This window comes from Poecilia latipinna, unplaced genomic scaffold, assembly GCF_001443285.1.
Source record: "Poecilia latipinna isolate Pla-1442-1.1 unplaced genomic scaffold, P_latipinna-1.0 Scaffold155, whole genome shotgun sequence".
Lineage (NCBI taxonomy): Eukaryota > Metazoa > Chordata > Actinopteri > Cyprinodontiformes > Poeciliidae > Poecilia > Poecilia latipinna.
Window position 1 is genome coordinate 65,753 of NW_015112771.1, and position 12,370 is coordinate 78,122.

Sequence of the window (12,370 nt, forward strand, 5' to 3'; positions counted from 1 at the left end):
GCGTGTTGGTATGCATGTGTGTGTGAAGAGGTGGAAGGCTCCTTGAGCGTGCTGCACGGGACGTCTACAGGCTGTGTGGAGAGATCCTGGAGGAAAAGGAAAAAAAAAGGAAAAAACGCGGGCGTTTATTTGCTTGCATGTCATGCACCGAAGGTTACACGTTGCAGTCTTTGCTCGCAGCTTTAAAAACACCACCCTGTTTGCTTACACTTCCTCCTCAATGACATCACGTCCAGCGTTTTTTGGCCTGTGAGCGCGGTTCTCACACAAGCCGACATACTTGGGTGCTTGCTGGTGTAAAATGTGAAGCATTTCAGCAGCTTTCCCCAGGGAAGCGGAGCGGGACGGCGGCGTTGTAGTACGACGGCAGCGGCTGACGGTGCCTCGTTGCATTTTGGATTTGCTTTCGATCTTTGACCTCACGGCTAAGCATTAAGTTTCTCCAAAGGCTATTAGGGAGTTCAGTTCCTCTCAGCGGAGCCTGCAGCCAGTTGACACACATCACCGCCGCTGAGTTGAAGGAGCTGATTGGCCCAACAGGTGGCTGAGGCTGACCAGTGGCTGTTGGGATACACACTTCCTCATTTCTGGTCCCAGTTTGTCCCAAAATGCAGGGTGTGTGTGTGTGTGTGTGTGTGTGTGTGTGTGTGTGTGTGTAGTTTTATACAGTGGTATTTCTTTAGGCTTCTGAACACATTGGCTTTGTTTTCCCTCATTTCTCTGTCCGTTTTCAGCCACTTGGTCAGAACATTTATGGATAACTTGGACTGAGCCACAGTGCTTGAGAGAAAACCCGACACGGAACATACATAAAGTAAAAAATGTGATCTTATTTTGGAAGGAAAAACAACATTAACCTGGAAGGCAACCACTGGAGTAAGGGTGGCAACTTATCTTATGCTAAACAGATTTAGGACCAGTGGATGTACATGATGGTTGGATGGATGTCTGTTTGCTGTTGTTTCTAGGGGCGGCCGATACGGACTTAGAATTTTATCGCGATATTTTTTGGTACAATATTTTTGGGTGATAATGATAAATATTATGAATAAAAATTACCAATTTATTATTTTTAGGTAACTGTAGCCACATGGCACAGCATTCCTAGCATCACAAACTGTTCTTGGAAAACATGTCCATTTGAGATATGCTTCTTCAGGAGGCCACTGACTTAAATAAATATGTGTTTTATATCACTAAACTGCACACAGTAACTGTATTCAATAATATTTTTGAATCTACTCATATTTATTGATATTTTTGTGCAACATGTGGATAAAAAAAAACATTTCCGATTTTTTTTATTTACCATCAGTGACTGAAATTCATCATAACAATAAATCAAAGCACTCGCCCCAATAAGAATTTTTCACGATAAATGATAAACAATACGATAACTGTTGGATGCCAATAAGATGTTGAATTGCAGTATTTAAAATTAGCTAATTTAAAAGTATGTCAAATACCTGCTTAAAGGTTGTTATTTTCAAAAGTTTCTTTTAATCTGAAAAAATGAGCCTCGTCAGACCTCATTTTAATCTGGTGAGTTTGACTGTAAAGTGTTTAAGGTCAGGCCGTGACACCTCATTTAGATTTAACCTCAGACTTTGACTAGGCCAATGCTTTTCTTGCTTTTTTAGAGCTTTTCAGATATTGTCTTGATGGTGATTTGGATCACTGTCTTGCTGAAGAAGCCAGGTGTGCTTAAGCTTCAGATTACAAATTGATGGAGGGAAATTCTTCAGGATTTTCTGGTATTTTGCATAATTCATTGTTCATCTCACACACACTGGAGTGCGTTCAACACCCACTACCACCTCCGTGTGTGTCTAGTGGCACAATATTCACATTCTGTAATGTAGAAGTTTGACTGTTTGTTACTTTTTGAGCTCTTTTTGTCAACTTGATGTTGCCAGATAGCTTTAAGGGATGTCTTGACTCTGAAGGTCTCACATTAGTCAGATCTAAAATCCACTGGATGATTTAAAATATTTCATTTACATTTAAATGTCACTGAAAAACAGAAGAAATCTTTACGTTTTACTGGAAGCACTGGGTGTGATAAACTAATAGATGATGCAGCTCTGTGGTACTTTCATATTTTTCTCTTTGTTACGAATTTCCAATAAGATCTAGTTCCTTAGGCCTGACAGCTCTCTTATTTGTTTGCCTACTTGTTTTGTCTTGTCTTGTTGAAAAAAACTTTAAAAAGAAAATCCTTGACAGGGTCGAGTACTGTTAACGAGAGCCATTTATTTTATAGGTTACAAGCAAGTTTAGCATGAAAATGAACGTTGTAAAAGTGTTGCACAATGCTTTTTCAGAGATTGGGTTTGAAGAAGGGTTGGACTTGGGGTCGGAAGTAGGATCGGAAATACGGTTGGACTTTGGTTCAGAAGGAGAGTTGGAATCAGGGTTTGAAACAGGGTTTTCTACCCTCTACCTAGATAAAGGTAAATTGGAATCAGGGTTGGAATTTCCCACTAAACAGAAGTAAATTGAAATAAATAACACAACTCAATAGTAGTTATTTCTGTGAAATGAACAGCTTTCTACTGTTTCAGAACACAGGAAGATGCACTTGAAGTGACTTCACTGTCTTGTTTCTTGCGTCTCCGAGGACCATCTGGGAATTAAAGTTTAAGGCTTTTTACGCAGTTCGTTAGCGCCCCCAGGTGGTCAAATGATTATTAGCTGAATTAACTAGAAAGTGGGGGGTGAGTTGGTGTCTGACTCTGTCCGTTGCAGGGCAACACAGAGACACACAGGACAAATAACCACACACACACACACACACACACACACACTCAAGGACAATTTACAGAAACCAGTTATCCTAATGGTCACATGTTTAGACTGTGGGAGGAAGCTGGAGTACCCAGAGAGAACATTCAGAAAGATCCCAGGCTGGGATTTGAACCCAGGATCTTCTTGCTCGCAGGCAACCGTTCCACTGTGCAGCCATGCTCAACACCCTTATCCTTTAAGAGGCCTTACTGTGTTGTTTAGCTGTGCTTTTTTCAAGAAGGCACTTGCTTTGCTGCTATGGAGCTTCAAACGTCTTGTTTTCCTCTAGACAGATGCTCAGGACCCAGCATGACGGTGTCTGGTCATGGGATTCAGAAAATGTAGAAAACATCCACTCATTGTTTTCCAGTTTTGAACGAATATCGGCATACGCTCCTTTGTTTTTCATCTTATGCTTTGATTAAAAATCTTGTGCTATTTAACCCATAAAGTGTAACTTCAAAAACCGCCTCACAGTCTCCTGACGGCCTCTTTTTGTCTGCTTGGTTTTTCAGAGCTGGAGCCGTTCTTTCCGACGCAGATGTCAGAAAAGATCCTGCTGCGATTACTGAAACTCCCCAACGTCATCCAGGAGCTGAAATATGACGTGAATAACAAGCGGGCAGCAGAGCACTACCTCTACCACAGGAACAAGCCTGTGGATTATTTCATCCTCATCCTGCAGGTGCGCAGTGCAATTTGGCACAACGGAGAGGGAAAAAAAGCATAATTTTTGTTAAAAAGATTTTAATCCAGCATGTTTGCCTCTACCAGAAATAACCAGAAATACTATTTACATTTAAAAGAGTGAATGTCAGCGCTGCAGCTCTTTAAAATCAGACAATAAAAGTGGAGAAGACGCAGCTTCTCCCAAGCTTTTCACATCGCATTGATGAATTTTCATTTCTTTTCTTCGACAACAGCAACAGCACTACATTGGAAAATCACATAAAATATGTTGCTGTCAGTTCGGTAAACTGTTGTTTTCCTCGGTCATAATGTTTTTCCACTGTACAGGCCGCAGGGGTTCATTCCCACAGAGGCCATGCATCCTTAAATGGTAGGCATCCTATGGTTTTAATGCCGGACAGCTTAGATTACAATGGCAGCAATGGAAAAAATAAACAACTCATGAGCAGTTAAAGATGTTTGACCTCATCATTTTTCACATACCAGCCAGTTTACAGCCTTAAAATGTACAGTCTTTCTATTAGGACCGAAATGATTAGTTAGATTAGTCGTGATTAATTGATTATTGAAATAAATCTGTTCTACCCAGAATTTTTTTAAGTGGCATTTTTGGCTTCACTTGGAACAAATTGCATACAAAATCTCTTATTAAGCACCTTAAACACTTATCAGTAAAATAAATAAATAAATAATGAACAGATTAATTGACAATATTTTATTGAGCTGCAGATCCATTGCTACAAATGATCAAGCTTCCACTAAAGGCATGCTATGATGTTACATTTTAGGCAGTACTATTTTTATTTTCTTGTTTAAAAGAGGATTAAACGATTTGTTTGCAAATCAATGTGGTGTTTGTAGTTAAATAAAAAAATCGACAGCATGTGCCAATGTTTTTAATCTGATTAATCGCCAGAATAATTGATAAAATAATCTATTACTAAAATAAACATTATTCAAAAGCCCTACTTTCTGTATGTTTAAAAAGAGCTGTAAATAGAAAAGATAACACACACGATAACTTTGTGGACGCTCAGTTACAGCATCCACACCAAAGAGTGTTGCTGTCACTGTTAGGTTTCTTATTGGTCAAGACCAATTCAAATGAAAAGCTAATGACTCCATTCACCTGGAACATATGTCCGAAACATATAATCATAAAATGTACTTATGAAAAAGTTAAAAGACAAGACTAATCCTGTCTGCAAATTTAGTTCTACAAACTATTATCAGCAAGGGTGCAAACGGGTACGGAGGATCACAAAGGTTTATGCTGTTCTTTTTTTTTTTTTTTTCAATCTTGCCTCGCTCAACACTTTGTCAGTTTTGCTATGACTGACTCACTCCTTCTTAGCATGTAAAGAAAATCTGGGCTGCAGATTTCTAGAGAGAAGTTTTGTCCTTCTGAGAATACAGTTGTGGCTCTTTGCTGGAGGCGTAGCAACGTCCTCCCTCAGTTTAAAACAGCTCACTCATCAGTTCAACACATAAAACACATATTAGTCCAAATCTTCTTTTCACACCTCATGATGATGAAGACAGCATCGCCTAGTTCTGCCCAGGTCCAGATCAAGCAAGCTGGTTCACCTCTCGACCCAATAAATTTACAGTGAAGACACTTTCTTTCCCTGTAGAAGTTAATTCCAGAGTTTGACTAGGCCACTTTGAAACTTTTATATTATTTACTTTCAGCCGCTCAGAGCTGAAAAGTCTTTTGGATCCCATAACCTAAATAAATTGGTTTAAGGTTCTTACTGTGATGGTCAGGCATTAAGGTTTTCAAGTCCAGAGCAGAATTTGTGATTCCTTCAATTGCAGCGACTCATGCAGAACATTAAAGCAGCAACGCAGCCCCAGACCATCACACTACCACCACCTTGTTTTGTCCTGGGACGCGTGCCATCCACAAGGTTCTAGTTTTGCATCATCGGTAAACTGAATATTTCCCAGGAGGGGATCATCAAGATTTGTTTTGGCACATTTGAGATGGGCGTTGGTCTTTTTTTTTTTGCCTCTAAACACTCCCCTGGATGGCCTTTTCAACCAATTTCGATCTTGAATGGCTTTCATTGATGCGAGAGAGGCCGATCACCACTCAATCGAAGGTTCTTGACTTCATCACCCTTCCTGACTGATTAATATCAATGGCCTTGCTTCTCATCTATTTTTGAATTTATTTAGATCAGCGTGTAGCCTTCTCATCTTTTAGGGGAGGTGGCCAGTGCAATTAAATTCAACTTCCCAAATAAATGGGGTTAAGTCGAGTTAACAAGCGAGATCATTACTTTTGGGTGACTTAACTAAATAACCTTTGTTTTTTTTATGGCTGTAGGGGAAAGTGGAAGTGGAGGCAGGAAAAGAGGAGATGAAGTTTGAAGCAGGACCATTCTCCTTCTACGGGATGATGGCTCTGACAGCGCCACCTGGTAAGAGCTCTAGGTTTTTGTTGTCATGGTGAGGAACTATACGGGGGAAAAACTACGAAAATCAGCCATCACTTTCTCCATAACGGATGTTTTTTGATTGTCATTAACATTAATTAATTGCAAGTCTTCAAAAGATTACAATATATGATTTATGTTTAACCTCAAATTCAAGATTATACTTTCGCAAATATCTTTCGTAGCCCTTCTCTGTTCATGTTTTGTATTCTGAGGACCTAAAAAAGCTTCTTGTTTTTAAGTAAACAATCAGTGATTGAGTGGCTGTTTTAAAGAGGCAGCATGACGTCATGGACAAACGTCACCAGAGAACATCAGCTGGTGATTGACTCAGTCCTCCCACTTCATTCATAAACTTCACAGACGCCATGTTCAGATTCTCTCTGTCGTTGGGTTTAGGGAGACACCTGGTGGTGAAATGGTGGAACATACATCCCTTCTAGTTCTAAGTGAAATCAAACCAAACACAGTTTGATGTTTCAGACCTCCTTTTCTGAAAACTAATTGCTTCTGATTGAAACTTCTCTCACGGATTGAATAATTTTTAAACTATTGATTATTTCTACACTACTGACACTTTTTTTTCCTTCTTCCTTTCTTTTGCTCTTTTCTCCTCACGATGTCCTTTCCCTCTTCTTCCCAAGTGCCGTTGTCTCTGTCTCGTACATTCACCGTCAGTAGGGCAGAATCATTAGCGGGATCTCCAGGTATGGTGACTTTTTCTGTCCTTTTTAATGCCCATTTTACTAATTATATCTCCAGCCAGGAACTAACAGGGTTAGCGCACAATCCGGAAAAATCTGATGTTTGATTTCATTGATTTACAGATCTGGATAAGTTTGGAAGAGAAAATAAGATTTCAGAAAAATTTATGTATTTCCGGATTAATCTAAATATGCCCTTCCTTCATTTCTTCCCTACTTTAAGACTTACCTTCCTAATGTCTTTTCTTCTTTCAATCCTTGTTCTCTGTCCAGTCTCTGTCTTCCTTCCTTCTTTCCTGTTTTACTCCTTCCTTTCTTGTTCCGTTTCCTTCTGTCCATCCTCTCCTTCCATTCTTCTGTCTGTCCTTCCTTCCTGCCTTTTCTTTCTCTTTCAAATGTTACTTATGTTACGTCATTCCTTGTTTTGCCTTTGTATCTTCTTTCCCTCCTTCACCGATTCCTCCCTTCCTTCCATTCTACCTCATTTCCTTTCTCCTAGTCTCGTTTTCACAGGTTTCATCTGTATAGCCTGATGGTGAACTTCAGTATTTTATACCGAGAGTTTTCATTGATCCTTGTTGTGCTGTTTGTTGCTCACTATGAATCCTGCTGTTCAAGAACGCAGCAGCACAGACTCAAGGGCCTCGCCCCCTGAGCCATTAGTCAAGTGTCTGAATGATGTCTGAGTCCGGAGGCCCCACAGTGGAACCAGACTCCGCCCCCACTCGCCCCTGACCTTTAACCCTCCCACTGTCTAAACAAGACCTGCAGCTACAGCCCCCCTGCTGGACAGCGCACATACGTATGTCCACATGTGCAGACCCCATGTCCACACAAACACACCCTCATGTTTCTGCCTGAACAGAAACAGCCACATTGAGCCTCTTTTTCCACCTGTTACGATGCGGCGACTGGCTCAGCGACAAGCGCACACCGCCTCTTTGTGTGTTGACCCGGTACCTAGAAAGTGGAGTACTAATCCATCAGAGTTCACATGCCAGGTCTTTGGCCCACACACACCTACACACACACACATCCTGACGTGGGATTACATACATTCCAGTCCATGTAGCAGCATTAGAGCCGGCCAAGCCGTTTCCACTTTGTTGTGTGTGATTTCCACGTCTTTAAGGAGTGGAAAACATAATCTGGCTTTAATTAAAAATTAGAGGGAAGAAAACAATAACAGAGCAAATCTTCTGGGCGGTGGCACATGAAAAATCGGCAGCAGCATCCCTGGACACGCAGGGTTTACCTACAAATGAGATTTCCATACATCACAGCAAACCGCTGTGCTAATATGTAACAACTATAAAGACTTCAGCTCTTCTGTTGCTTTTGGTTTGTGTTTGAACTGGAATCTCTCTCCATCCTCGACTTTCTTGCTGAAACCTGAACATTTTGGATTATAACAGACATTAAGAACTATAAATAATATAAACCATCTTGACAAATAAAAAAAAGAAACCTGTTGTTCTATCTGAACAGCAGCATGACGCTTTACTGTGAGTGTACTGGATACATATTTTACATTTAAGGTGCCATTCATTCTAAAAGAAGTGTGAACAGTTTTGATATCTACAATGCGTGTAGGATGTCAAAGAGACACAGTTTCCCTCTTTTCACGTGTCAAAAAGCGTCCCAGCTAGCCTTGTTCAGTCACTTTGTAATGAAACTGACCCTCTGTGAGTGAAATAAGTGTCTAATTAGTCCATTGATAGAAACTTGTAAGCTGAAAAATAATTACAGCAATCATTCGTGTTCTTGGACTGTGTTTAATACCTGACCAGTGCTCTGTGATGCCCCGTTGGCCTCTGCTCAGTCACATGTTTTGACCTCCTCACCCTCTTCTGTCCTCACAGAGAACAAGTCTCCTCCGCGCTCATTTGGCCTGAACCACTCAGACTCTCTGAACAGGAGCGATCGCATAGAGGCCATCACGCCGACGCTGGGCAACAGCAACAACCAGCTCAACTCCTTGCTTCATATGTACGTCCCCGATTACTCTGTCAGAGCGAGGTCGGACCTGCGGTACATCAAGGTGAGAATAGCTGCAAGGACCCGGCCAGAGAACACGGAGGCTCAAAAGCCTGACATGTGCACCTGAAGCTCATGTAGTTTATATTAATGCACCGTAAAACATTTCAGCTGCATTTTAGTTGTGTCTGCTAACGTTTGCTCTTTACGTCGATGAAATCTTGTGAGTTTTAGGATGCATTCACACCAGCCCTGTTCATTAGAACTCTGGTCCATTTGATAGAAAGTCCGGAACGTTTTTTTAGGTGTGAACAGATAATCAAACTTTGATAAAGACCAAAAAAAGTTAACTCTGGTCCATCTGTACCTAGGCCTCAATTCGATTAAAGTGACGTCTGGCACTTTTTGAATGCCAAACGGACTAGAGACCGCTCCAAAAGCAGGAAGCGGACTATACTGCAGGGCATTCTGGGTAAATACAAACAATAGAGGGAGAAATGTTTCAAAGTCTTTTACCAAAGACAAATGAGAAATCCTAAAACTTCTATCGATATTCTAAATATTTCTGACCAGTCTACCCACCTGGTGTGGAATATGTAACAATTATTAAACAACACAAAACTGAGTTAAAACCTAAACAAGTTTCTGGTTGACCTTACTGGTACTTGCATTTTCATGGCAACAGATGAACCTCCATTTGTGAACAAGTTAAACCTCCTTCAGGTGTTTCACAGTGTGGCATAAATTCATATGTTAACAACAAAACGTCATTTTCTTGTTTTGTATCATGTTGCATTTATACACTGTTCCGCAGACGGTGTTTACCATTGGTGCTTTATGAACGTGTCCGGTATCTGTTGCGAGAAGTGACCCCAGCAGCGACTCCTCTGTTGTCCAGGTAACGCGGCAGCAGTACCACAACGCCGTGATGGCGTCACGGATGGACAAGACGCCCCAGTCCACGGACAGCGAGCTCACCAAGATCGAGCTCACGCTGACAGAGTTTCACGACGGCGTGGAGACCCCGGCCATCGTCACCACCACAGCCAGCACCACGAGCACCTCCCCCGCCGTGGCCGTCGCCATGGCCAACGAGACGTCCCACCTGCTGACCCCGCAGCATAACTGTGTGGGCCAGAACCTGGGCCTGAGCTGGAGCAACCACAGCGCCCACAACGAGGGACCCATGTAGCCCTCAACCCCCCGCTGCGGCCGGTGGAGAGACCCTCCACCTTGTCCCCTGGACACGCATGGAGCAGTGGTGTTAGGTGAAGAGGGAAAGTGGGCGGAGTCAGGGTTCTGCTCCAACCTGAAGCCCCAGTTCAGTCAGTGAAGACCTTTCCACTGTAGGGGTCGATGGCAGCAGCGGGGACGATGGGTCTCCAGAAGCCCCCCCCGCTGTACTGTCAGAACCAGTGAAACGAGTTTTTCAGCGGACTGGAGGACGACGGAGTGCAGGTCCGCTCGCAACATAATGCAAAGCTCGCTGGACTTTCTCTTCAGGCCAAAGACTTTGGTCCCGCCCCCATCCCGCCGCCATCCTCCTCCGTCCCGTCACACTGAAACAAACCCTCCGCTCCGGTGCTCCCTGCAGGGAGGCTCAGGCGACTGCTGGTCCAATCAGACTCACACACAGAGCGACGGTTCGTCACAGACTGCACCAAAAGAAACCGCTAAACCGAGAACCAAGAATGTTTGTTTTCTTGTATTTATTTATTTTATAATATTGTATGTATATATGTACACGTGGAGAAGTGAAAAAATAAACTAAGAGCATGCATCCCCAGAACATGCTACATATATGAACAGCCACTCATGTATATGAGGAGGTGAGAGTCTTTTACAGAAACTATGTATATTGAAGATCTTATTATTTTTACTATTATCCTAAATCAGGCTTATAGTATCTTTTTCACCTTTTAAAAGAAAAAAAAAAAGCAAATCACATTATTGCCTTGGAGAGAAATTCTGTAATTAGTTACTTTAACAAAGTGCAATGAACAATGATTTATTTAAGAGATGATTATAAAAGAAGATAATTCAGTGTATTCTAAGTTGGCAGATGTATTTGTATGTTTGTGCTGTCTGTATATTTGTTTCTGAGATGCGCTCAGCTGCGTCTCTTCCTCTTTGTTTCTGTCACGTTTTTGACCGACCTCAAGCACGTCCGGCTCAAGTGACGCCTTCACCAGTTACTGCAGCGTCATAGTTTGGGTGGGGAGGGAGTGAAAGTGCCAACCAACAAAGGTATCTATGCATGTGAGGTTCAAGTGTTTTTATGCCTTTAGTTCAATCAAATGTAAGAACTGCACAGTATTAATGACCTCGTCCTAACACGTCAGAAAGAGCAACCTCGACATTAAATGATGCACAGCTAATGCTTCTCCACTGTTTTGCTTATGAATATGTCTGTTTTGTTTGTTTTGTTTTGTTTTTTTTTTTAAGCTTTTTTGGACAACGTGACAGACACCAGGCTGTCACGTTGTTTTGGCTTCCCTGCAGATTGTAGTTAATAATTATTGTAGTTAACAGTTATTGACTTGATCCGATTTTAAGATGTTCTTCAACAATGCTGGCTGCTATTAAAGAGACATATTTATACATCGTTCTGATTTTTACCGGAGGTAAGCTGATTGTGTTTCATTTGCATGATTAAAACATATTTTAAAGGATATTCCAGGGATTGGCAATTTTAACTAAAAACTGCTCTTAAAGTTACACCAATTATAGGATTATTTTGTAAATATTAGCTCCCAACCTCTCGTATAACTTATGAAAATAATAACACAAGTTAAAAAGTGCCAGCACAACAACAAACCCCTTCCTGAAGATGTCTAAAATAATTCAGATTATTTAGATTTTCTTAGAAAATCTAGAAATTTTTTGTAAGGGCGAAGCTGTCCTGTAATCAACAATTTTGCATGTTTAAGCCTTTTGACGTTGACTGGTGTGAACATGGGAAGTGACAGAAAAGCAACAAAACAACTAAAACTGAACCTAATCTTGTTCCTGACTAGCATTAAGCAAACAGCACAGCTTTTATTGATCATGTTGTTTTAATTGTTGTTATCGATAAACCTCATGATGAAAACGTTTTCAGCCATGAATTAGCTTGTTGAAAGCTAATGAATTCATGCTAGCTATCTTTAGCTAGCTATACTACGGTCCCTTTCTTCCAGTGTCTATGTGAACTATAGAGTTTTATTTATGAAATAACTGTAATTGTTGCCAACTTCATCTTTAAAGGGATCCTAAAGCAGCTTCACAGTGTAAATGCTAGCTTTCTGGCTACCACACCAGATTTTAATACCTGCAGCAAACATCTTCAAATTACACCTTTCTGTACGGCTTGTAAAGACTCTATATAAGCATTAAAACGTAGATGCCATAAAAGCATCAGTTGTAGTTTTATTGATGGAAATCTTTTAAGCTTTTAATTCTCTTCAACATCAGTCGACACGAGAGACATCAGCATCTGCTAACTTTGTGGAAACAAACACACACACAGGGTAGATGAAAGCTAGAATAAAAACAACATTTCGGGTCTAATATGTTTGAAAACCACCTTTGAACAGATACTTTTATTAAAAAGTCTTTGCCTATCCCTGGGATGTTCAGAGAATTTGTTTTATTGGAAAATATTGACTGGATTTCTTGTTGAGTCAGCTGAAAGATGTCTGCTTTAGACTTGGAGGAGAGGCAGGACAAGAATGAGCAAAGATTAGATATTTATATTATACAAAAAATTGATTGTTTCAGACAAAAAAAAAA

At 41.0% G+C, this 12,370-nt stretch overlaps 1 protein-coding gene across 2 annotated transcripts in view; it reads left to right on the forward strand.

The window, feature by feature from the left end:
* cnnm2b (cyclin and CBS domain divalent metal cation transport mediator 2b) overlaps positions 1-12,370 on the forward strand; it is a 55,737-nt gene extending 43,367 nt beyond the window's left edge. The window contains exons 4-8 of one of the 2 annotated variants that reach the window (XM_015029486.1): positions 3,303-3,472; positions 5,810-5,903; positions 6,563-6,625; positions 8,485-8,663; positions 9,498-12,370. In XM_015029486.1, the coding sequence (XP_014884972.1) occupies positions 3,303-3,472; positions 5,810-5,903; positions 6,563-6,625; positions 8,485-8,663; positions 9,498-9,791 (800 nt within the window). In that variant the 3' untranslated portion in view covers positions 9,792-12,370. The remainder of the gene's footprint in view (positions 1-3,302; positions 3,473-5,809; positions 5,904-6,562; positions 6,626-8,484; positions 8,664-9,497) is intronic. The other variant, XM_015029487.1, reaches the window with a different exon arrangement.